The sequence below is a fragment of the Mustelus asterias genome, chromosome 16 (assembly GCF_964213995.1).
Source record: "Mustelus asterias chromosome 16, sMusAst1.hap1.1, whole genome shotgun sequence".
Taxonomy (NCBI): Eukaryota; Metazoa; Chordata; class Chondrichthyes; order Carcharhiniformes; family Triakidae; genus Mustelus; species Mustelus asterias.
The window spans coordinates 37154116-37179735 of record NC_135816.1 but is presented as its reverse complement, the minus strand read 5'-3'; the positions used below and the strand labels follow the sequence as shown (position 1 = coordinate 37179735).

Sequence of the window (25620 nt, the reverse complement as noted above, 5' to 3'; positions counted from 1 at the left end):
GAACATAGAACAGTACAGCACAGAACAGGCCCTTCGGCCCACGATGTTGTGCCGAGCTTTATCTGAAACCAAGATCAAGCTATCCCACTCCCTATCATCCTGGTGTGCTCCATGTGCCTATCCAATAACCGCTTAAATATTCCTAAAGTGTCTGACTCCACTATCACTGCAGGCAGTCCATTCCACACCCCAACCACTCTCTGCGTAAAGAACCTACCTCTGATATCCTTCCTATATCTCCCACCACGAACCCTATAGTTATGCCCCCTTGTAATAGCTCCATCCACCCGAGGAAATAGTCTTTGAACGTTCACTCTATCTATCCCCTTCATCATTTTATAAACCTCTATTAAGTCTCCCCTCAGCCTCCTCCGCTCCAGAGAGAACAGCCCTAGCTCCCTCAACCTTTCCTCATAAGACCTACCCTCCAAACCAGGCAGCATCCTGGTAAATCTCCTCTGCACTCTTTCCAGCGCTTCCACATCCTTCTTATAGTGAGGTGACCAGAACACTGATAATCCTCAAAACTGAAATTAAGTAGTTAGATGTAAAAAAAGGTAAAACAAATTATTTTTTTAAAGTAACCTAATTATGTTTGCACGCATTGATTTAGTTACATCTTACTTTCTGACCCTGCTTTACTCAAAATCTACACTTGATCTTGACTAACCACTGCAGAAATTTGAGTACGATACATACATTCAACGAACCATTGGCACTTATTTAATCATTGAAAATATTTAAAATGTCATAATTTTTCAGGATTACAAAGTTCAGCATTCACAGACTACAATGGAAACAATCGGCCCCAAACCGTGTTGCCTTATAGGATGTGCCACCTGAAAATCTGTATTAAGAAGCAAGTCTTTTAGATTAATCTCAGATTACAAATTTCATTCTATTAAATTGCATTAAAGTTGTCAATACAATTCTGATCCAATTTGAAATAATTCGCAGATGAATACAACTGGATGGCAGCATTTGTGTCACCGCATTATCCACGTGGATCCGGAATCCATCTGAACCATTCAAGTACTCTCCAGCGACATGTTATTGATTGTGCGGAGCAGTAGCTTTTAGCCTTTCTGTCCATCATTTTCGGAACTAATTGGATTGTACAATATTACCACTGTCTGTTCAAAGCAGTAGCTTAATTAGTAAAAGAGCTGCTAGTGCTTAGTCAATAGTACCAGGTCAAGCAGTAATCCTTCAGAGTCTCAAACGCACAAGGGCCATCCAGCCTGAAAGAAGGAGTTGCAGTCAGTTTTTGTATTCCATACGCTTCTTGTGAAAGGCAAAAAGAATGCATCGTGTAATCATTCACAATGTTTTCATCCAGATACATATATAAGGCAAAACGATTAACTGCTTCATCCCTGTTATTTTTTTTTTTAAAGTGCAAGTTGCTTTAAGAACTGATCATATGGTTTGATGGTGATTTCATGGGGTATGTGCTTTTGGAAGAACAACCGCACTAGCCTTATTCTAAAGGTCAAAGGATCATAAAATCATAGAATCCCTGCAGTGCAGGAGGCAGCTATTCGGCCCATCGAGTCTGCACCAACAACAATTCCACCCTATCCCTGTAACCCCACACATTTACCCTAATATTCCCCTTAACACTAAGGGACAATGTAGCGTGGCCAATTCACCTAACCCATATATCTTTGGACTAGGAGAAGAAACCAGAGCACCCAGAGGAAACCCACGCAGACACGGGGAGAACATGCAAACTCCACACAGTCACCCGAGACTGGAACTGAACACGGGTCCCTGGCACTATGAGGCAACAGTGCTAACCAATGTGCCACCGTGCCATCCCAAGGATCATATTTTAAGTGGTCTCTCTGGTGTACAATGTTACCTGGATGATATTCTAAGTAAAGGTTCCAGTGAACAAGAGCACTTGAATAATTTAGAAGCAACATTGGAACATCTTCAAGCACATGGTCTGCGTATCAAGAAAGGAAAGTGTGATTTTTTCCAGACGTCAGTCCAGTATTTGGGTCATGCTATTTATAGTAAAGACTTTCTAAAGCACTAAAGAAGATGGACATTATTTTAAAAGCACCATGTCCGACGAATGTGACAACAATTGAGGTCCTTTCTAGGATTAGTTAATTATTATGGCAAATTTGTTCCTAACTTAGTAAATTGTGCAATGGCTTCAATAATGTACCTGTGTGTGAAAAAGTAATGGGACTGGACAGCGGAATGTGAGAAAGTATACAGCTTGTCAAAGATGCTTTGCAGAAGTCTGAAATATTGGTTCATTTTACTCCAAAGCAATCATTACTGCGTGCTTGCAATGCTTAACCTTATGGAGTAGGAGTTTCACATATTATGCCTTCAGGAGAAGAACGTCCAAAATCCTTTGCTTCGTATACTTTGGCTCATGTTGAATCTAACTATGCTCAGCTAAAAGAAGAAGCGTTGAGTAGAGTTTTTGGTGTACAAAAGTTTCATCATTATTTATATGGTCACCATTTCACATTATTGACTGATCATCAACCATTAATTACTACCCTTAAATACCAAATAAAGGCATACTGTCGTGAGCGGAAGTCGATGGCAAAGATACTCACTGATCTTATCTGAACTTTCCTATGATATAATGTATCATCAATCGGAGTGCCATGCTGATGCATTATCACACTTACCTTTACCTATTGAGCAGATACCACCATCTGGTTTTGTTATTTATCTGTGACAGCTCCTCAAATTCAGTGACATCCCAGGAATGATCCAGTGATAGGGAAGGTGAAGGATATGGTACCGAAAGGAATGATAGCTGGAGCACATCATCTGTATCCTGATTTGAAACCATTTGCATCAAGAAAGCTTGATTTTCCCGACCAAGATGGGTGTCTATTGTGGGGAATCCAAGTGACCTGTGTGATCCTCGTCTGCATGGAAGAGTTCTTGGACTACTACATGAAGATCATCCTGGCATAGTTTGAATGAGGGAATTAGCACTTGGTTATTTTTGGTGGCTGAGTTTGGATGCTCAGATTGAAGAAGTGGGACAGTGTCCATCCTGTGCATGAATAAGAAATATACTCCCATTGTTTCCTTTACATTTTAGGGAGTAGCCTAAAATGCCATGGCAACAATTACATGTAGATTTCACTGGTCCATTTGAGGGTGACATGTTCTTAGTCTTAATTGATGCACACTCAAAGTGGCCCTAATTTGTTATCATGAGCTCTATTACATCTGATTAAACCACTGAAAAACTTGACAACATATTTATAAGATTTGGCAAATCAGAACAGATTGTAAGTGACAATAGTTCACAGTTTACTTCACAAAATATTGAAGATTATCTCAAAGTAAATGGTATTCAGCATATAAAATCCACATCTTATCATCTATCAATGAAGGGATTAGCTGAAAGATTTGGACAATGCTTGAAACATTCTTTAAAAGCTTCAAAAGAGCAAGGTTCGTTATCACATCGTGTGAATAGCTTTTTGTCATCTTATAGAAACACTACTCATGCGACTACTGAAAGTTCACTTGCATTATTATTCTTAAAGAGAAAGTTCAGAACTACATTTTATTTATTACATCCAGAAACTTCAGGGATAGTAGAACATCAACAACAATCTCAAGTTGCTTGGTGTGAAGTGAAGGCAAGACATCGCTCATTTCATCGAGTTTGGCGCGTAATTATGCCACAAGTGAATAATGAGTATCTGCCATAGTTTTAGCAAACATAAGGTCCAATTTCTTCCATTATTCAAACCAAAGATGAACTAATTTGGCAATGTCACGCTGACCAATTGTTACCATCTTGAAATAATTTTTTAGAATTGTCTCCAGAAGTGACAACTTCTTTAATCCCTAGTGTTGTGAACACTACTACGGAAGCCTTAGTTGAATCTGAGTTGCCTGATAATTGTGTCGATACTACTATACTGAGTGACAATGATACAGAATTAGTTCCTTGAGAAGAAGTGTTCACTGAAGCTCAAAAGCATAGAATCATAGAAGCCCTACAGTGCAGAAAGAGGCCATTTGGCCCATCGAGTCTGCACCGACCACAATCCCACCCCGGCCCTACCCCGATATCCCTACATATTTACCCGCTAATCCCTCTAACCTACACATCTCAGGACACTAAGGGGCAATTTTAGCATGGCCAATCAACCTAACCCGCACATCTTTGGACTGTGGGAGGAAACCGGAGCACCCGGAGGAAACCCACGCAGACACGAGGAGAATGTGCAAACTCCACACAGACAGTGACCCAAGCCGGGAATCAAACCCAGGTCCCTGGAGCTGTGAAGCAGCAGTGCTAACCACTGTGCTACCGTGCTGCATATTTTTAGGGTCAAGGACAGTCAAATTCCAGAAGATCATACACAATCAAAGAGGAATAGACATCCTTCTGATTGACATTCTTATTGACTGTATAATGATTAATAATGCACAGTACTGTGTCTAGAGTATTATGTGTACCATCATAGTAATTTGTTGCCATGACCACAGAATTAATGAGGGAGGGATGTTATATATTTTAAGAACAGTGCAGGTTGATTTAAAATCTGATCACATGATTTGATGGCGATGTCATTTGGGTACGTGCTTAGTGTGTTTTACTAGCAGTTTTGGATTTGATGCAGTGCAGAGAGCAGCTCTTCAATAAAATCTGTTGTGTTGTAGTTTGAATCTACATGTGCAAACCAGAGCTTTTCTTTCAATGGAAAAACCTACAACCCCAAAATTAGGTCATTATAATTTCCTTCCCTACGCACCCTATATTATTGACATAAGGGCCCAGCAGAAATTGTTCCATCATATTATCGCAGTGCTGAAACATCAAGGAGTCTTGCTTCACACATAGTAATTTTAAAAGATGGAGCTTCTTCCCAAGAACTTTAGAGTTTGGTAGAAAAAATCTTAATGTCGCAACTTTCATGATCTTAACACATTTACTCCAAAATGATCCAAAGGTGACACAATATTCTTTGTCATTGTGGCTTTATCTTTGGATTTGTTAGTTTCTCACTCTGGAAGAGATCTTGCTGGAGGAGATTGAGAAGGATAAGGAGCGTTAGTTTATCACAGTCAAGGTTACATAGGATGCCATTTGGGACTTGGATAAAAGCCATTTCAGTGCTGTGGCAGGAGTGGAGATCTGGTTGGAGTGATTCAAACACAAAGATCCAGGAAAAATGCGCACAATGAAGAGGCAGTGGCACAGTGGTATTGTTGCTGGAGTAGAAATCCAGAGACCTTAGGTAATAACCTGGGTTCCCACCACAGCAGATAGAGGAATTAAAAATCTCTATCAAATAAAACATCTGGAATTAAAAGCCTAATGAAGACCATGAAACCATTGTTGATTGTCAACTAGTTCACGAATGTTCTTTAGGAAAGGAAATCTGCCATACTTAGCAGGTGTGGCCTATGTGTGACTTCAAAACCACAGCAATATGGTCGATTTTTAAATGGCCTCTGAAGCGGCCTAGCAAGTCACCCAGTTGAAGGGCAACTAGGGGTGGGCAATAAATGCTCGCTGAACCAGTGATGCTCACATCTCGTAAATTAATTTTAAAAAAATTCGGGAGGCAACAGTAAGGTCAAGGATTTGACAGGAAAAGAAGATTGGAAACAAACTGGTAGTTTGCATTGATGGAGGAGGTCAAGTGATTTTTTTTTGAGGTGGGGGGAGTGTGAGATGATGCCAGATTTATCGGCAAGATAATACCTGTCGGCAGAGAACAGTCATAACGATTAGCTGGCAGGAATGGAGCAGTAATGGGATTGGAGTGGTCAACAGTTTAGTGGGATTAGAGACAGGGCACAAAGAGCTGCGTCCCCTGGACAAGATAAGGTCATGGAGGGGGATAGGAGAGAAGCTAGAGAAAGATGTGAGTTCAGGGCTAGGGCAATGAGAAACCTTAGAAGAAGTTTGACCCAGTGGGCTAGGAAAAGGAAAGGAAACTGATCAGATGGTCTCAATCTTAGCAAGAAGCAAGTCCCTGGGTTCCTCTCATTTGTTTTTGTAGATGGTACTGGAGGAGACAGGGGACAGGGGTTTAAGAAGACTACAGCAGAGAAACGAGCCAGCATTTATCTTTACATTCCAGGGTAATCCTGGACTAGTGAATAGTTTGACAGGTGAGAGAAGGACTCAGTATCACTTAATGTGATCTCGTGGGGAATAGATAAACTAGATGTCTGCAATATCTGTTCATGTCTACTTTCCTTGGGCTTAAGAGGAGGGTCACACCAGAGAGTGTCCAAGGTAAGAAAGAGTAATGGATCTAATGGGGACTTGGGCATCAAAGGTAGAGGTGAGGGTATGGGTGAGAAAATTGGTTGCTGTAGAAATGTTGTGGTGAATGGAAGACTGCAGGCAAGACCATTGGGATTTTATAAGCATAGTTGTGTAAATGAATTGGGAGAGAGTTCTTTGCAGGGTGGATACAGAAGGAAAGTAAGTCTAGAAGGAGTAGGAGGTTGGAGCTGAAGTGTAAAACAAAATCATAAATCTGTTATTTATAAACAGAAGTAAGCTTTTGCTACAACTTAAAAGCACAAAGGGAACCTTCACCAACCGTGTATCTGAGTGTCAGTATAAATATAATGTTAGAAATTACAGGTTAGAACTACAGTTTCAAGACTTGATCAACACATTTGTCACCAGTACACTCAATTCAAAACTTCAAATGTCCTAGTTTAGATGCATGATTTCCACAGTTAATTTTCCTCTTTTATGAAAAAAGCACTGATAGATTACATCCAGTCATTTTAAAATGACAACTGGATCTTTAACTGGTCACAGTAAAAGTCTCTTTATGGATCACATTTACTTGGAATCAGCTGTGATATTTACATTTATTTAGCACCGCAGCTGTCAATATTTAGCTTTAAAAATCAGATGAGCTTTGCAGAAGTCTGAAGAGTGAACACCCCAAAGAGGGGGAAAGTGGGGGAAATCAGGGCCTTAGTTTAAGAGCCTCAATAGGCCTAAGATGGACAGGCCACCTGAAGTTTCCCATGCTCTCTGTAAAATTTACAACAGCTGAGACAAACCTGTCGCCATGTGGAGTCTAAAATCCAGCCCATGAATATCAAATAATAAATTTTTAAAACTCTGTAATTTTACCAATAGTTTCAAATCAATATGCACCATCTCTAAAAGATAATGAGATTTAAAGAACACATACAGTTCAAGGGCCTGTATTAGCAAGCCTTAATGTATCAAAGGTAGAATGCACTTCTGGTCGCTCATTTTTTCTTTCTGAGAGAGCTTATCATGTAGTTCCATGGTGAACCAAAAGCTGTCGGGAAGTTCTGTCGCTTTCATCCGCCTGGCCCCAGGAAGTGAACTGAGAGACAAACAATGGGAGATCAGAAGTCTCAACCAATTACATTTTATCAGTGGAATGGCCCACAGGGAATTCAACCCTGATAAATATTAGCATACAGTATGAGCAAGATCATTTCTTGTCACAAAGGTATTACTATATCTGTTACACATGGGTACATTTTCTAATTGGTTATGCCTAGTTCAAGTGTCTAAAGTGAGAACAATTCACTGGTACAAAGAGAAGGACCATTATACCAGATTTCACCCACTTAATGTCCCATCCAGGTTTACAATTCGGTTTTTGTTACTGGCTCCGGGAATACCCAACAATGTGCAATTACACCCCCCAATTGCCTCATTTAGACTTCCCCCATTTTTAGGCATATATGCTTTAATAGACGATGCTTTATGCCAGGCGACAAAGATAACTTGTAATTTGCTAGCATTAGATCTACTTAAAACTGTGTAAAGGCTATCCATCAGGAAAAGGATTCTTACCTATTTTGGTAGAGTTTCCTTTCGAGATTTGAAAATAATGTCAGAAAATCTGACAGGTAGCATCTTTGTTGCTGTTTTGAGTAATTGTTGAGATACCTTTTAACATGCCTTTTCTCATTATCTAGACTAATGGGAAGAGAGAGAGGGGGCGCCAACTATAGAAATCATAGAAACCCTACAGTGCAGAAGGAGGCCATTCGGCCCATCGAGTCTGCACCGACCACAATCCCACCCAGGTCCTACCCCCACATATTTACCCGCTAATCCCTCTAACCTACGCATCTCAGGACTCTAAGGGGCAATTTTTAACCTGGCCAATCAACCTAACCCGCACATCTTTGGACTGTGGGAGGAAACCGGAGCACCCGGAGGAAACCCACGCAAACACGAGGAGAATGTGCAAACTCCACACAGACAGTGACCCGAGCCAGGAATCGAACCCGGGACCCTGGAGCTGTGAAGCAGCAGTGCTAACCACTGTGCTACCGTGCCGCCCTGTTTGCCAATTTCTTATTTATAATATTGTACAGGCTGCACATTAACTGGGGCTGCCATTGTTACGATCCCAGCTGATGTTACTACTGGCTAGTTAGCTCCCAGAAAGGAACCCTGGCTCAATCAACCATAACTGTTACTTATTTGAAGAGACATGCATGAACAGACTGCCAATTAACTTTCAACAAGGCCACAACACCTCCTCCATGATTATCCCCAACACCAGTGCTCCACAAGGCTGTGTCATAAGACTATTAGACATAGGAGCAGAATTAGGCCACTAGGCCCATTGAGTCTGCTCCGCCATTCAATCATGGCTGATATTTTTCTCATCCCCATTCTCCTGCCTTTTCCCCATAACCTCTGATCCCCTTATTAATCAAGAATCTATCTATTTCTATCTTAAAGACACTCAATGACCTAGCCTCCACAGCCTTCTGTGGCAAAGAGTTCCACAGATTCACTCTCTGGCTCAAGAAATTCCTCTATTTTAAAGGATCGTCCCTTTAGCCCTCTAGTTCTAGCTTGTCCTACTAGTGGAAACATCCTCTCCACCTCCACTCTATCCAGGCTTCGCTGTATACTGTAAGTTTCAATAAGAACTCCCCTCATCCTTCTAAACTCCAACGAGTACAGACCCAGGGTCCTCAACCATTCCTTATATGACGAGCTCTTCATTCCAGCAATCATTCTTGTGAACCTCCCCGGACCCTTTCCAAGGGCAGCACATCTTTCCTTAGATACGGGGCCCAAAACAGCTCACAATACTCCAAATGGGGCCAGACCAGAGCCTAATACAGCCTCAGAAGTACATCCCTCCTCTTGTATTCTAGCCCTCTTGACATGAATGCTAACATTGCATTTGCCTTCCTAACTGTCGACTGAACCTGCACGTTAACCTTAAGGGAATCTTGGACAAGGACTCCCAAGTCCCTTTGTGCTTCTGATTTCCTAATTATTTCCCAATTTAGAAAATAGTCTATGCCTCCATTTCTCCTTCCAAAGTGCATAACCTCACACTTTGCCACATTGTATTCCATCTGCCACTTCTTTGCCCACTCTCCTAACCTGTCCAAGTCCTTCTGCAGCCCTTTGCTTCCTTAATACTACCTGTCCCTCTACATATCTTTGTATCATCTGCAAACTTAGCAACAGTGTCTTCAGTTCCTTCCTCCAAATCGTTAATGTATATTGTGAAAAGTTGTGGTCCCAGCACTGACCCCTGAGGCACACTACTAGTCACCGGCTGCCATCCTGAAAAAGACCCCTTTATCCCCACCCTTTGCCTTCTGCCAGTCAGCCAATCCTCTATCCATGCCAGATCTTACCCTTAACACCATGGACACTTAGCTTATTTAACAGTCTCCGGTGCGGCATCTTGTCAAAGGCCTTCTGGAAATCTAAATAAATCACGTCCACTGGTTCTCCTTAATCTAACTTCCTTGTTACCTCCTCAAAGAACTCTAACAGAGCCCCTTACTATACTCCTTATTCACATGTGACTCTGTGGCCAAATTCCCCTACAATTAGATTTTCAAGTTTGCTAAAAACATCATCGTAGTGGGTCGGATCTCAAACAATTATGAGGTGGAATATAGGAATGAGATAGAGAATCTGGTGAACTGGTGCGACGACAATAACTTCCCCCTCAATGTCAACAAAATGAAGGAGATTGTTATTGACTTCAGGAAGCGTAATGGAGGACATGCTGCCGTCTACATCAATGGGGATGAAGTGGAAATGGTCGAGAGCTTCAAGTTTTTAGGTGTCCAGATCACCAACAACCTGTCCTGATGCTTCCATGCTGATGCTATAGTTAAGAAAGCCCACCAATGCCTCTACCTTTGCAGGAGACTAAGGAAATTTGGCATGTCTGCTACGACTCTCAGCAACTTTTACAGATGCACCATAGAAAGCATTTTTTCTGGTTGTATCACAGCTTGATCCAAGACGGCAAAAAACTACAAAGGGTCGTGAATGAAGCCAGTCCATCACACAAACCAGCCTCCCATCCATTGACTTTGTCTACACTTCCCGCTGCCTTAGAAAAGCAGCCAGCATAATCAAGGACCCCACGCACCCTGGACATACTCTCTTCCACCTTCTTCCATCGGGAAAAAGATACAAAAGTTTGAGGACACCTACCAACCGACTCAAGAACAGCTTCTTCCCTGTGCCATCAGACTTTTGAATGGACCTATCTCGTATTAAGTTGATCCTTCTCTACACCCTAGCTATGACTGTAACACTAAGACATTCTGCACTCTCCTTTCTTTCTCCATGTACGGTATGCTTTATCTGTATAGCGCGCAAGAAACAATACTTTTCACTGTATACTGTAAGATTAGTATGTCTTACATGAAAATTCCTGGGGAAGTAAGAGGTAAATCTGAGTGCAGGCTAACTAGATAGTCAGACGTCTGTTTTGCCAGATGGACTCATTATGAATGTTCGGCTGAACTCCAAGGCTCGCTAATGCATTCAGCGCTGTAAGGGGTTGTTTTCCAGCTTGAATGGGGCTGCTAGCTTTGATTGACAACTTTGTAAGTTTTTAATGAATTTATCTTTCCTTGAAAGAGTTTTTCAATGCCTGTTTGTTTATTTGTACAAGTTTAGGAGATGCTAAATGGATTAAAGTTTTCTTCAATGGGACTTCAGCTGCCTGTGTTTGATTGCCAGTTTGACAATGTAATTTTTGCCAAAGGGAATTTTGAATGTCTAATTGTTAATTTTTTTTATTTCATGAGCATTTCAAGGACATGCCAGTATTATTGGATGACTTGATGCTTCTGCACCTCATGAATACTGGAAGAGTGCTTCAAACGCTCAGATGTCAGGACAGTAAATCAATGTGAAAGCCAAACCACAGGCTCCTCTACATATCCTTCGTATCTAATTCTTCATGCTGTAGAATGCAGAAGAGGACTTGGTGAACTGGGTAATGGTCTCTAATGCATCTGAACCCTTACATAGTCATTGCATTAGTAACATATTTAACTTTTCAAACAACATCTAATTATGACAATTGAAGTGTTTTCACCTATCTGTTGAAGAACTCCTGAATCCCCAGCAATCTTCCCCCAAGATTCACAAACTGATTTACCCGGTGATTTACCCCATCAACCTCCGTGAGAATAGAAATCTATATGAAGCTTGAATTAGGATTCATATATCAAATCCAATGTCACTTTAAGTGTTCGCTGGGTCGCAGCGCATCCCGTTTCCTGACCCAAGGGAAATGGCAGGTAGCAGCATTCAGAGGGTAAGTATGAAGCTGCTGTCCTGTGTGCCTCCCACTTAGTCCTCCCGGCACTGCTTTGCTCAGTGATGGGAGACGAACAATCTGCCCGACAGTCCTCAGAATATGGGGCCAGCCATTGAGTACTGAGATGAGGAGAAATTTCTTTGCTCAGAGGGTGGTAAATCTTTGGATTTCTCAACCCAACTGGGCAGCACGGTGACACAGTGGTTAGCACTGCTGCCTCACAGCGCCAGGGACCTGGGGTTCGATTCTCGGCTCGGGTCACTGTCTGTGTGGAGTTTGCACATTCTCCTTGTGTCTGCGTGGGTTTCCTCCGGGTGCTCCGGTTTCCTCCCACACTCCAAAGATGTGCGGGTTAGGTTGATTGGCCACGCTAAATTGTCAGGGTAAATAAGTAGGGTTGTGGGAATAGGACCTGGGTGGGATTGTGGTCGGTGCAGACTCGATGGGTTGAATGGTCTCCTTCTGCACTGTAGGAATTCTATGATTCAATGAGAGTTGCAGATGCTCAGCATTGAGTATATTCAAGACAAAGGTCGATAGATTTTTAGGTAACAAGGAAATTAAGGGACAAGGGAGGTCGTGTGGAAAGTTGGATCTGAACTGGAGGATCAGCCATAATCTTGCTGAAAGGCCGAGAAGACTCAAAGCAGCAAATGGCCTATCCAGCTCCTCTTTCCTATGTTCTCCCGACTAAAAATACAAGCTAAATGGTACAGCTTTAAATGGTGCACAAGAAAGTGAACACCCTGGACTGTTTATGCACAATGTAGCAGGAGATCTTCAAAAGTAGTTAATAAAGCATATGGAGTTCTGGGTCTTATAAATAGAGGTAGAGAATACTAAAACCAGAAAATTATGCAAAATATATATAAAACATTTGGTTTACATCCACCCCACAACTTGGACTACTGTGTCCAATTCCGAGCGCTGCACACTTTGGGAAGGATGTGAAGGCTTTGGAAGGAATACAGAAAAATACTCACTAAAACAGTTGTGTGGGTGATGGACTGCAGTCTCTGTATAGGCTACAGAAGCTGGAGCTTTCAATAAAGAAGAGATGTAACAGAGGTATTTGAAATCATGAAGGGTTTAGGAAGTGTCAAGGAAGAGACACTGTTTCCAATGGCTGTAGGATTGATAAGCAAGGAAAGAAGATTTAATGTGAATGGCACGAGAACCAGAGTCAACATGTTGAAAAATCTTCTAATGCAATGAGTTGTTCTTTCTTTGAGTGGTTAGGGTGCAGAAAGCCCTGCCTCGTAGGGTGGTGGAAACATACTTGGTCATCACTTTCAAAGATTGTTGAATAAACACTTAAAGGAGATAAATTGCAAGGAAATGGAAAAAGAATGGGATGGAGTGGATCTAACTGGATGCTCTGCAAAAAAGATGGTGGCCTCCTTCTGCACTGTACACTTTAATGATTTGATAGACTTCCTCTCAGTGAACATCATCCAGAATATTGACAGCTGGTGATAAAGTGTCTACTTCCTTTTTTTTCGCGTTTGGAACACATATTGCAAAATGGTGTATCCCAGTTCATGATATTCAGCCCAATAAAATTAAAGGATGGAGAATACGGGAACAAAATGCACAACTTTGCAATATGCATTCCTTTATATATATATCAACGTGGAATCTTTGTTCCAAGCCTCTGCATTTAAAATAATTACACTCTCCTTTATCTTTCTGGCACTCCTTTGATCCAACTAAACGTTCCTTTTCTGGTACTACGCCTTAAATGCTTTCAATCCATTCTCCTTCCTATTAAGTGCTCAGTTTCAATGATCTCATCTACAAACCACTCTGCAGGTACAGTTCTAATGTTAAGGGTGCTTTCTATAAGTGCAAGCTGTTATAAATCCTTTCCTACCTGTGCTTTAGCTGTTTGCGATTCACACACATTGCAGTTTGGTAGTCATGGGTTACACAGACTTTGTGTTGACTGCATTTCACCTTCAAACATGGATCTTTTGTTGGATCCAGAGCTAAAGAAAAGGGAAATAACAATTAAAATTGCATTTAGTCATTCAATCAATCTAACTTTACAACATCCTTTCAGAGACAATTTAATCCCTCAAAACAATCCATACTTTCAAACAGGGCATCACAACTCTGTTCCCTGATTGTGCCAAATAACACATTGCTGGAAGTGGATCGCAGATTTTGCTAACATGGATCCAATGCAATAGATAATTGGTCTCTTGACAAAGAACGCGGTCCTTGGGAAAACAGCTACCATTTTTGACTGACTACACAATGCAATAACACCAAGTTGACTCTTGGGTGATTTCTCAGGATCGAGGATAACTTGCTTTCACTCCTATTTGACGGGTTCTGAAATAGTTGGTAAGTCCAATCTGTAATCTGCAGACTGCCATGTGTGGAGCAAGTGGTGCTTGAAGGGTTGGGCAGATGTATTGTTTGGAAGTTTGTGTGCTTCCTCTGATGTCTTGAATTCATCTTTGCATTTTCCAGACTGAGTCTCTCAAAGTGTTCAGTCCTTCCTGAATTAGTCTTCTCCATTTTGGTTGGTCACATACCAAGATCTCTGTCGGAACGCTTTGAGGCTATCCCTGAAACATTTCTGTTGTCTTTCTGGGAGTTACTTGCCACGAAGAGGCCTCAAGATTCTCCCCAATGTGTGGGTGGACACAATATATTCCTTTTCACATCTGTTACTCGTGTCAACTCAAAATAAGAGGGGCAATATGATCATAGGTATATATTCCACATTTTTACAAATATATGTTATTTCTTTAATGCTATTTCATCTAGAATGCCAATGGAACCAGGAAATATCAGTGCACATGCATAATGATGTATATTTGTTGCTCAAGGTAAAGGGGAGTTTTAATTTTGTTGTTGGCATTGCTCTATCCAGCCTGGGAGTCAGACCTGATCTTGTTACTGCCGGCTCAATCTGGCTTCTGCAGCATGAATAATATGTATGAGAATGAGCACAAAAATGCATTAAAATATACAAAGATAAACATTTCCCTCTTGATATTTTCAATTTCTCACACTACACTCTTATTACTATTTTGGAGATTAGATTCGATCAGTATTATCTTAAAATTTTACTTCCAAAACGTAGCCATTTCAATTTCTGCACTCTGAATCAGTAGCAGAGAAAATGCCTTTGGGATTCATTTTGTCCTATTACCAACTTGCTGGTGTAGAAGCCTTTCCCTATAGTGCACTATTTACTGCAATTGGCTTGCTCTACCTATATTCGATTCTTTTCAAAGGGAAGACAAATGTACACTGATTGCATGGGTAGCCTGCTCATACTCCTCATGTACAAGTGATCAACAAGCTGCAGACACTGCTGTCAAACACTACTCACTGGTGAAGATTGGGGTGTGGAAGGTGGTTGGGAGGGAGTGGAGCAGGAGCTGGCAACAGTCCTCAGCACTGCAGTGAAACCAGGAAGTTCACTCCTACACCTCCGATTCCACATTCATCTAAGTTTTTTTTTCATTTGCCTTTCTGATGGCAAGCTGCAACCATCCTTCTGAAAGGACCCTGATTAAGTTACATGCAGACCAAGTTTCCTGAATGCAGCTGGCCTGGCAGACCATTGGAAATAAGGCCAAAACTGGCATTAGCTCTCCTATCTCTATACTTCTATATCTTCTTTCGGGGCTGATGCCTCTTTTCTTGCCTTTACCAGTATGGTGGATGGCAAACTTCCTGTATGTAATGAACACACGGAGCCCAACGTTTGACAACTGGATGCCCATTTTGCACCTGAAATATGAGCAAGGTTTAACTGAGTGTCTAGGCTTGAATCTTTAAAGAAAAGAAATACACTAACTCCCTTTAAAGGGCCTGAAGGACATTAGGACATTTTTGTTAAACTAGTGCATTAGGACTGGAGGTTTTAGGTTTATGTGACGTTAAGAACAGTTAGCAGAAGAGTGGATAAGATTGGGCGATGTGAAGGAAATGGGGTGAAGGAGGAAAACAATGTGGAATTCAGAATAGACGTGGGGATTACCGAGCAAATATAACAGGTGGGATTCTCCCCCAAAAATTCTAAGTGTCGAATTTGCATAAAACAGGAGTAAATCCTGTTTTCTTTTCAGCGGGAGTTTAAAATGAATCTCCCACACTGTGCACTGCAGAGAGCCCTAGCGCAAATCCCATGAAAAATCTGCGGCCGGGGCCTATTCTTGCTGGAGCTGCTGGCAGCATAGTGCTGAGTGGCCCACTGCGAATGCGCCAATCTGTCAGTGCCGAGATTGGTGTACGTGCAGTAGCCCCGCACTGCCGGCCTCCCAGTCGCTGGCCAGCCCCGCGACCCTGCATCACTGGCAGACAGAGCCCCCCCACGCCCCAATCACTGGCCCCCCAGATGTGTCCGGGCCCGCCTCGATTTCCCAACCCCCCCCCCCCCCCCCAACCCCAATATCCAGCCCCGATCGCTGACATCCCTCCCTTTGTCACTGATCCAAAGTGCAGAGTGGCAGCAGGATCCGCCGCCCCCGACGATCGCCCCAAAGGCCCACTCCCCATAGGCCCCGCCTCCTTGGAACTGCCTGATAAACGATGGGCAGTGCCAGGATGCTCCCTGGGCATTGTCACTTTGCCCCATGGGCTGTGCCAGGGGGCCAGGCTGGTAACGCCCAGGGGGAACCCCCCCCCCTTCACTCCCAATCTCATGGGAGGCCTCTAGGGCCTCCCTTCACTCCAGCAGGGTTGGGTCGCCAGATCCCCGCAAGTGGGGAGCTGTTGTAAACCCCGATGGAGTGAGCCACTCCTGGTGGGGGCGGAGACTCGAGTGGGCCCAGAGATTTCAATCCCGGGCTCGCTAATTAGATTTAAATGAGCATTTGAGGACATTATACAGCTCCATGCTGATTTCTGGCATGGAGCTGATGTTGCCGGAAATCTGGCGGTCAGAGACTCGCGGAGGCCATGGCGCCCAGCGGGAAGCCCGCTACACGGCCTCTGCTTGCGTCTCCGCTGGGAGAATTCCCCCCCAATATGAATTGGCAGATAAGCCAGTAATTATGCCAAAAGGGCATGATTTGAGATGAAATTTGATCACTTGACAACCATAGTGATGGTTAGCACCTCTGCCTCACCGAGCCAGGGACCTGGGTTCGATTCCCGGTTTGGATCACTGTCTGTGCGGAGTCTGCACGTTCTCCCCGTGTCTGCGAGGGTTTCCTCCGGGTGCTCCGGTTTTCTCCCACAGTCTGAAAGATGTGCTGATTAGGTGCATTGGCCATGCTAAATTCTCTCTCAGTGTACCTGAACAGGCACCAGAGTGTGACGACCAGGAGATTTTCCCAGTAACTTCAAAGATGTAACAAAAAAAATGTGTGGATGAAGTTGATTGGCCATGTTAAATTGACCCTTGGTATCAGGGGGATTAGCAGAGTAAATGTGTGGGGTATCGGGGATAGGGCCTGGGTGGGATTGCTGTCGGCGCAGGCTTGATGGGCTGAATGGCCTCCTTCTGTATTGTAGGGATTCTATGATTACAGTGTTGATGTAAGCCTACTTGCGACACTAATAAATAAACTTTAAACTTCAAACATGAACATACGTTTGGTGGTGGAGTTCATATTGGTTTTACACTAACTACACTGGAGTACATGACGGTGATTTGCTTTGAACACCGCACATCTAATCACTAAACTCTATTAAAGGCTTTAGCAAAGTCTAAGGCAATGGTGAACGATTCACAAAAGTGAATTCTGGAGGTGACTAATGTAGGCAACAAGATCAGTATTGGAATGGTCATTGTTATATTTCCAGGCCAGTATTCACTTGTTTCTCATTTAACTTTCAATTCCACCAAAAGATGTAATAAAGTATCTCGTTTCCTGACCTTGTAAATTTACTGAGATGGACCGATGACATGGAAACATTGAATATGAGGGGAACGGTGCTGACAATGATGTTTGAACACGGTGATTTTCTCATGGAGTTGTTCCAAGTCTGATATTTTTGGCAGGTAATTCATGATGGATTGACATGGCAGCCGTGTTCATAAATATATCATTTAAAATTTGAACAAGTGGTGAAGTAAAACCCGTTTACATCCTCTGGAGTGGATTTTAACTGTGCGATGGTGTGAAACATGTGACTGAGAAGCCTGAGCCCATTTTATATCTATCTTGATTTCTCTTTCCACTGAGGTCCACTCTGAAGCATTGTGGAGTTCAGTGCCACGTAACAAGCCGGAACTGCACAAAGGGACCACTTACAAAGCATACTCCCTGCACCTGTAATTTTTCTACATTAAACTGAAATCACTTAGAAGACAATAAAGGCCACAAAAGCAACAGAAAACTGGGGAGAGGCACTTGACACGACATAATTTCATGCACATTGCACATAATGGTTGGGGGAAAATAATTTTGAAAGGGACACATACTTTAAATTCTCGATTTCTGCCATTGAAATGCTGCAGGAAAAGAAAATAAATTGCACTGGGAACTGAATTCAGTTTGAAATAATTGAAGTGGACAAGAGGGTCTGAAAATCTTATTTAGAGTTTTAAGCAGAAATTGCTTTGGAAATATAAAGTAATGCATTCAGTTAATTTATGTTTGCATTTCCATACTTGGAGAAAATGAGAAATTCAAAGCTCTAAAAAAATGATTGGAAATCAATTGCTTTTTGACGTTTTAAATTCTAATTTAGCCTCAATTTTGAGGCTTACTCATGAGGGTGAACCAATAGAAAATCATAATTGTGTGCCACAGATGATTTAATATACAGCCTAATGTTTGACCACGGTAAAGGACTGTGGGCTACTTTATCACTTGTAAGTTTTCATCCTGTACTGTAACTATTATGAAATTATAGGTAAGAAAAATTCCATTAATATGAGCGAACCGCATTGGCAAGTCTAATTGCTTTCTGATGTTTATGACACTGTCTGGCTAAAACTTACTCGGAAAGTTCCATTGCAGAGAATGCAATGTTTCTGCATTACCTTTAGCTTTCAAAACACACACCAGAAATGTTTGATGTTCGCAGGAGTTACTCATTTGAAAATTATTGAGATTCTCATTTCTCCTGTGAGACTATTATTCACAAGAATGACTCAAGGAATAAAGAACTGTAGCTATAAGGATAGAATGGAGAGGTTGGGTCAGCTTTCCTTGGAGAAAAAAAGGGCTGAGAGGAGACCTGATTGAGGTATTCATCATCCTGAGGGACAGGGCATGTAGTGAGAAACTGTTCCCAGTCAAAACAGCATCAAGAACTAGAGGGCACAGTTTCTAAACAATTGGCAAAAGGAATAATGGTGATGCGAGGAAAACCTTTTTCACCTAAGAGTACGGTTGGGATTCTGGAATGAGCCTCTTGGGAGGGTGGTGGAGGCAGATTCCATTGAGATATTCAAAAGGGAACTGGATTGCTATCCGAAATGGAAAAATATGCAAGATTACAGGGATATGGCAGGGGAGTGAGATTAGGTAGAATGTTCTTTCAGTGAGCTAGTTCAGACCTGAATGGCCTCCTTGTGTAATGTAAAGATTTTGTGATTCTGTTAACTATAAAGCATTTCTTAAATTATATTGTGCAGCAGAGAGCTAGCAGAAGGTATTTCTAAATGAGGGTAGTAAGGGCAATTAGAGATGGGCAATAAATGCTGGCCTAGCCAGCAACACCCACATTCCTTGAACGAACTTATAAAAAAGGCAACTCAGCAAAGGTCCTTTGACAGCATCTTCCAAACTCAAAAACTTGACCAAAAACAGCAGATGTGCGGGAACACTAACACCTGCAAGTTCTCCTCCAAGTCACACAACGTCCTGACGGAATTCTACCGCCCTGCCTGCCACGGGAATCGGAGCGGGTGAGGGGAGGACAATGGGAAGGTCCGCTGATCTTGGACGGGATTGTCCGGTTTCGGGTCGAGCGAGGCCATAAATTCCCGCCCTATATCACCGTTACTTCACTGTCACTGGGTCAAAATCCTCTGAGACTCCCTCCCCAACAGTCCTATGGGTGTACCTACACCACATGGACTGCAGTGGCTCAAGAAGCCAGCTCACCACCACCTTCTCAAGGGTGATTAAGGAGCGGGAATGAATGGTGGCCCAGCAAGCGATGCTCACATCCCATGAATGAATAATTTTAAAAAAATTAATTAGAAACAATTACGCACGCATCCATGAAGCTGAGCAAAAAGCCGGCAGATGGCTTCAAAAGCTATCACAACCCTGCAGTAAGTGAACAGCCCCAAGAACAAGCCTGAATATGGGTCACATGGGAAAGCAAGACTGGCCAGCTTTTTCTCTTTCACATGTGGATTTATCACCTGTTCAGAGCACGGAGAGGAAAATGGTGCAGGGAAACCCACGCACTCATAATGGATCCCACATGACTTCATGTTCACTTAAACTACTGGACAGAAAATCGGGCGAGTTCTGACAGGATTCACAATCAGTTCTTTTCCCCAACGTGTTTTACTGAGGCAATTATTTACACTCGTGTACGAGTGAGGAAAATCTGTCTTGAAAAATTAGATTGAAAATATAGTGCCACCTCTGCACCTCGTAGCTTTGATCATGAAACAGCGGATGGAGAAATGACTGAATGATTTTGAAGGCAAGACATTTCTGTTTGGGCGGATAAGTTAAAGGATTCGTGTCTTGTCCCAACAAACATTTTGAGTTGACACTTGGTCCGGTGAACTTTCCGGTTGTAAAGCTATAATATAAACAAAACTGATCAAGTTCATCACTATTCCAACACCATTCAACTGTTATATTGCCAAACCCTGGCACATTCCTACAAATGATGTGGAGATGCCGGCATTGGACTGGGGTGAGCACAGTAAGAAGTCTCACAACATCAGGTTAAAGTCCAACAGGTTTATTTGGTAGCAAGTACCATAAGCTTTCGGAGCACTGCTCCTTCGTCAGATGGAGTGGATATCTGCTCTGTGCACTGTTTGAGAGCAGATATCCACTCCATCTGACGAAGGAGCAGTGCTCCGAAAGCTGATGGTATTTGCTACCAAATAAACCTGTTGGACTTTAACCTGGTGTTGTGAGACTTCTTACTGTTCCTACAAATACCAGGACAGGAATGCCCAAGCACAGTTAATTAATGAATTCACACCAGCTGATCTCAAAAAATTGGCGTCAACTGGTCTTGAAGAAAAAAGACCTGCACATTGAAAGACCACCCATTGAATCTGCTCCGACATTCAATCATGGTTGATAAGTTTCTCAACCCCATTCTCCCGCCTTTTCTCCGTAACCTTTGATCCCCTTACCAATCAAGAACCTATCGACCTCTCTTAAATACACTCAGTGACCTGGCCTCTGCAGCCTACTGCAGCAATGAATTCCATAGATTCACCAACCAGACGTAGCCTAGAAAGTTAAGTGGAGGAAAACTACTGTATTTACAACAGCTTATACCTCCTACTTTGTGGACAAATAGCTGAAAAAGAAAACTATAATTCCCTCCCCCACGTTTATCAGCAGCCAACAGTGAGAGAAAGTAAGTTTTGGCTGTTTCTGTTTTTAAATGGTCCACCAAGTTACTTGGTTGTTTCTGACAGTCTCCAATCCTTCCAAATTATTTAATTGGTTGATATGGATATCTTACAATTGCAACAGAGAAAGTGATTTTTTTTACACAAAGAATTGTTGAAATCCTGACCATTAGCTTCGAATACTGATGCAGGTACTTGATTTTCTGATGATACTGAAACAGGAAATGTAGCTGATTCTTTGGCAGGAACTGCATTGGGATAGTGTTTGGATGAAGACTGGCTAAAAAGTGGCAGATGGAATTGAATGTCAGTAAGTGTGAGGCGATGCAGCTATGCTGATATTCTGACTTGAAGTGGGCTTGTTGCTGTACGTGGAAGAAATGAGGGATTTTAGGGCACAGATTCACAGAACACTAAGGCAGCACTGCAGGTTGATGGGACCACTAAAAATCTAATAGGATTCTAAGTTTTATTTCAAGGGTTATGGGATATAAAAACCAATAGGCAATTATGAAGTTATATAAAACATTATGTCCTCAGTCAGAGGACTGCAAGCTGTACTGATCCCAGGAATGCAAAGCTTGACGTATGAGGAGCGTCTGAGGACTCTGGGTCTGTGTTGGATTGAGGTTAAAAGGATGAGTGGGGATCTCACTGAAACTTACAGGATACTGAAAAGCTTGGATAGAGTGGACGTGGGAAGATATTTCCATTAGTAGGAGAGACTAGGATGTGAGGGCACAGCCTCAGAATAATGAGACCACCCTTTAGAACCGAGATGAGGAGGAATTTCTTCAGCCAGACGGTGGTGAATCTATGGAATTCATTGCCGCAGCAGGCTGCAGAGGCCAGGTCACTGAGTGTATTTAAGGGAGAGATAGATAGGTTCTTGATTGGTGAGGGGATCAAAGGTTACGGAGAAAAGGCGGGAGAATGGGGTTGAGAAACTTATCAACCATGATTGAATGCCGGAGCAGATTCAATGGACTGAATGGCCTAATTCTGCTCCTATATGTTATGGTCTTATGTATTGTGATTCACATTGTAGGAAATCATAGATTATCATAGAATCATAGAATCTTACAGTGCAGAAGGAGGCCATTTGGCCCATCGAGTCTGCACCGACCACAATCCCACCCAGGCCCTATCCCCATAACCCCATGTATTTACCCTAGCTAGTCCCCCTGACACTAAGGGACAATTTAACATGACCAATCCACCCAACTAACACATCTTTGGACTGTGGGAGGAAACCGGAGCACCCGGAGGAAACCCACGCAGGCATGGGGAAAATGTGCAAACTCCACACAGATTGTGACCCAAGCCAGGAATCGAATCCGGGTCCCCGGCGCTGTGAAGCAGCAGTGCTAATCACTGTGCCACCATGCCACCCCTTAAGGCTTACACCCCTTAAGGCTTATTAAGGTTTTTGAAAGAGAAGAAAGAATATGAAGAGAAACTTGAGAAAATTAGGTCTTTTCTTTGTAGATTACAGGGCAATATAATAGAAATGATTACAATTTTGAAAACACGGACAGGATAGTAGAAACAAATTATTTCCAGTATTTTGTGGGGTCAAGAATGAGGAGCCATGGACGTTAGGTTAAACGTTAAGATACTTTGAACAGAGGACAGGTGAAATTTCTTCATGCGGAGGGTTGTAAGGCTATGAAATTCACTTCTAGTGTTAACAGCTGAGGCAGAACCTATTGGGCCAATTTCAGCTCAGGGTGTTAGTGCAGTGTGCAGGGGCTAGGATGGTGAGGAAATGACCGTGATTGCACTGGCATGAGATGTGGGCCATTTCAATTCCTAGGCTTCTGCACCATGGGCAGGATTTTCCACATGGACTTTGGGATCCTGATGCCAGGGTAAAATGGGGGTCACAACCTCATACTGTGTAGCAAACAGTCACCTGGCAGCTATTTTCCCCAAATTACCCAGTGGTCAGAGAGTGGGATTACTGCCCAATTAATAATGGCAGCTGGACTTTCAAAGCTGGTGGGCCAATAAAGGGCGCCAGTTTGGAAGCTTGAAGTTCAGATAAGAGAGAGAGAGAGAGCGCCTTTCGAGATGCCTTCTCTTCAGCTTTTCAAATTAAAATATGTCTTTAACCAGACCACGATTGCGATAGTTGAGGGGTCTCAAAGCCTGCCTGGAGCACCAGCCTCCAAGCAGTGGACCCTGTCTCCGATGCCTTGGTGTTGAAGAGGCTTGTTGCAGGGAATATTCTAATATACCTAATTAGCCTCTAATTATTGTCAAGTGGCCACTTGCTAATGATGCCTTTCCATCCTTAATCTCACCTCTGGCAAACTGGCATACCAGCCCATGCTACAGATTATTGCACCAGCCAGACTCCAATCTCACCTCCATCGGGGTCTAAATATCCTGCCCATTTTGCAACATGGCTCTCCACCCAAAACTGGGAGAAACGACAAGAATGCTGGGCATGCATAAGGCAAACTGTTGGATGGTCTGTAGGACTGAAGTCAATATTGAGAGCGACTCCAGAGGTGACTTCCATCGTAGTATGAATGCAAAATACTGCGGATGCTGGAAACAAAAACAGAAAAATGCTGGGAAATCTCAGCAGGTCTGACAGCATCTGTGGAGAAAGAGAATAGAGCCAGCGTTTTGGGTCTAGATGGCCCTTTGTGAGAGCTGGTGGAGCGGTGGGAGGTAGTGGGGGGGGGGGGGGGGGGGGGGGTGGGGGGCAGGGGGAAATAAGAAAGGGAATTTGGAGGGGAAAGATGGCTTGGGGTTGGGCAGGTTTCCTCATGGTACCTGGAGAAGCAATGCTGCTAGACACCATTACCTAACTCTAATCAGCATGCTGTTAGCTCACTGAACTGTAGATCCATTCAGAGGCGTACTTTCAGGCCACAGTGATGGTCGGGTTGTGATTCAAGGTGAAAATCTCATTAGAATTTGGTGCAGGAAACAAAACCAGCCAAGCTCACTGGAACATGAAAAAGTTTATTTGCATAGTTTACCGCATTTATTCAACTATTAGCCACAATTTAGCGGCTGTAGTTAGCCGTGAGCACAAATCCCGCAATGGCTGCTAAATCTCGTGAAGGGCCAAAAACAGGACTTGTGCCGGTGATATTTCAGTTCGGGATCATTCCCGCCCTGCTCTGAGGATGCCATCAGGTTCATGACCAGGAATGGTTCAAGCCTGGTTAGCATATATTAGCATCAATTGATAATGTAATTAGCGGACTTGACGCCACTGCTTCCGCCCTCAATGTATCTTCCCACCCAGCCGGCATTACACCAGACCGGCATAAATCACTACGAAAATAAAAGCACACACCTGAGTGCCCCTGGCAAGTATGATCCCCGAGCGGTGAGGCACATTCTCAGGCAGAGCCCAGACAATGCCAACCTGGCACCACCAGCCTGACAATGCCAGCCTGGCAATGCTGGGGTGACAGTGCTGGAGTGGGCCCTCTGGGGTTGCCCATTTTGGAGGTTCCCTTTATGTGTGGTGGGGGGAGGATAGGATCAGTGCTCCAAGCCTGAGGGGTGGGTGAGCACACCTCAATGCTTTCGGGGAGGAGAGGGATGTGGGTTTGCCCCTATGCCTGTGAGGTGAGGGTGGCCTGATGCCTGTGAAGCAGTTACCCCAATGCAACTGGGAGCTCCTCTGAGACCATGTTGGGGTGAGGGGGTGGTGGGGGGTGTTTGTTTCGCGCAGATTGGGGCTTTTAAAGATAGCACCCCGATCTCTGTGCAGCCAACCTTGCCGGCTCTATCAGGTCCCACCCTACCAGAGTGATGGTGCTAACCATGCCCCCAGATTCTCTGTGCACTGAGTGCCAGAGAATCTGGAGAGAAAACTTAGCAGCGCAGCTGGAGAACTACACGCCAGTGAGCAGCAAGGTGGCACAGTGGTTAGCACTGCTGCCTCAAAGCGCCAGGGATCCGGGTTCAATTCCCGGCTTGGGTCACTGTCTGTGTGAAGTTTGCACTTTCTCCCTGTGTCTGCGTGGGTTTCCTCCGGGTGCTCCGGTTTCCTCCCACATTCTGAGAGACGTGCTGGTGAGATGCATTGACCCGAACAGGTGTCGGAGTGTGGTGGCTAGAGGAATTTCACAATAACTTCATTGCAGCGTTAATGTAAGCTTCACTTTGTGACTAATAAATAAACTTTAAACATTAAAACTTTTTAAAGTCTGAAACTGACAAATTTTGGGATGATTCCACCCGTTCTTCACTTGAATTTCCATCCATCATGGGCATTCCTACATGATCTTATAACTTGAATTGGTCTCTCTCTCAGAAGTTTGATAATCCCACCCTTGCAACTCCCCCAAGATTTCCACATAAGATGCAGTTTTGTATACAAACAGATAGTCAGAAACAATAGCTTACATCAGTGAGATGAACTTGGCTGCACTTTAATGCAAGTATTCATATATCCACAGTATAAAACTAGTTAATAAACAACTGCTAAAAATAGCTGTGTATAAATGTGTATTAATAATAAACATGGGATATAAGAGTAAATTCATTTAAAAAGATTGCAAACACCAAAATTTCAAAAAATGA

The 25620-nt window shown here is 43.1% G+C and overlaps 1 protein-coding gene across 1 annotated transcript in view; it reads right to left on the bottom strand.

The window, feature by feature from the left end:
* spock1 (SPARC (osteonectin), cwcv and kazal like domains proteoglycan 1) overlaps window positions 1-25620 on the bottom strand; it is a 497915-nt gene that overhangs the window by 158875 nt on the left and 313420 nt on the right. Inside the window, exon 4 of the mRNA XM_078230923.1 lies at window positions 13456-13570. Within this exon, the coding sequence (XP_078087049.1) occupies window positions 13456-13570 (115 nt within the window). The remainder of the gene's footprint in view (window positions 1-13455; window positions 13571-25620) is intronic.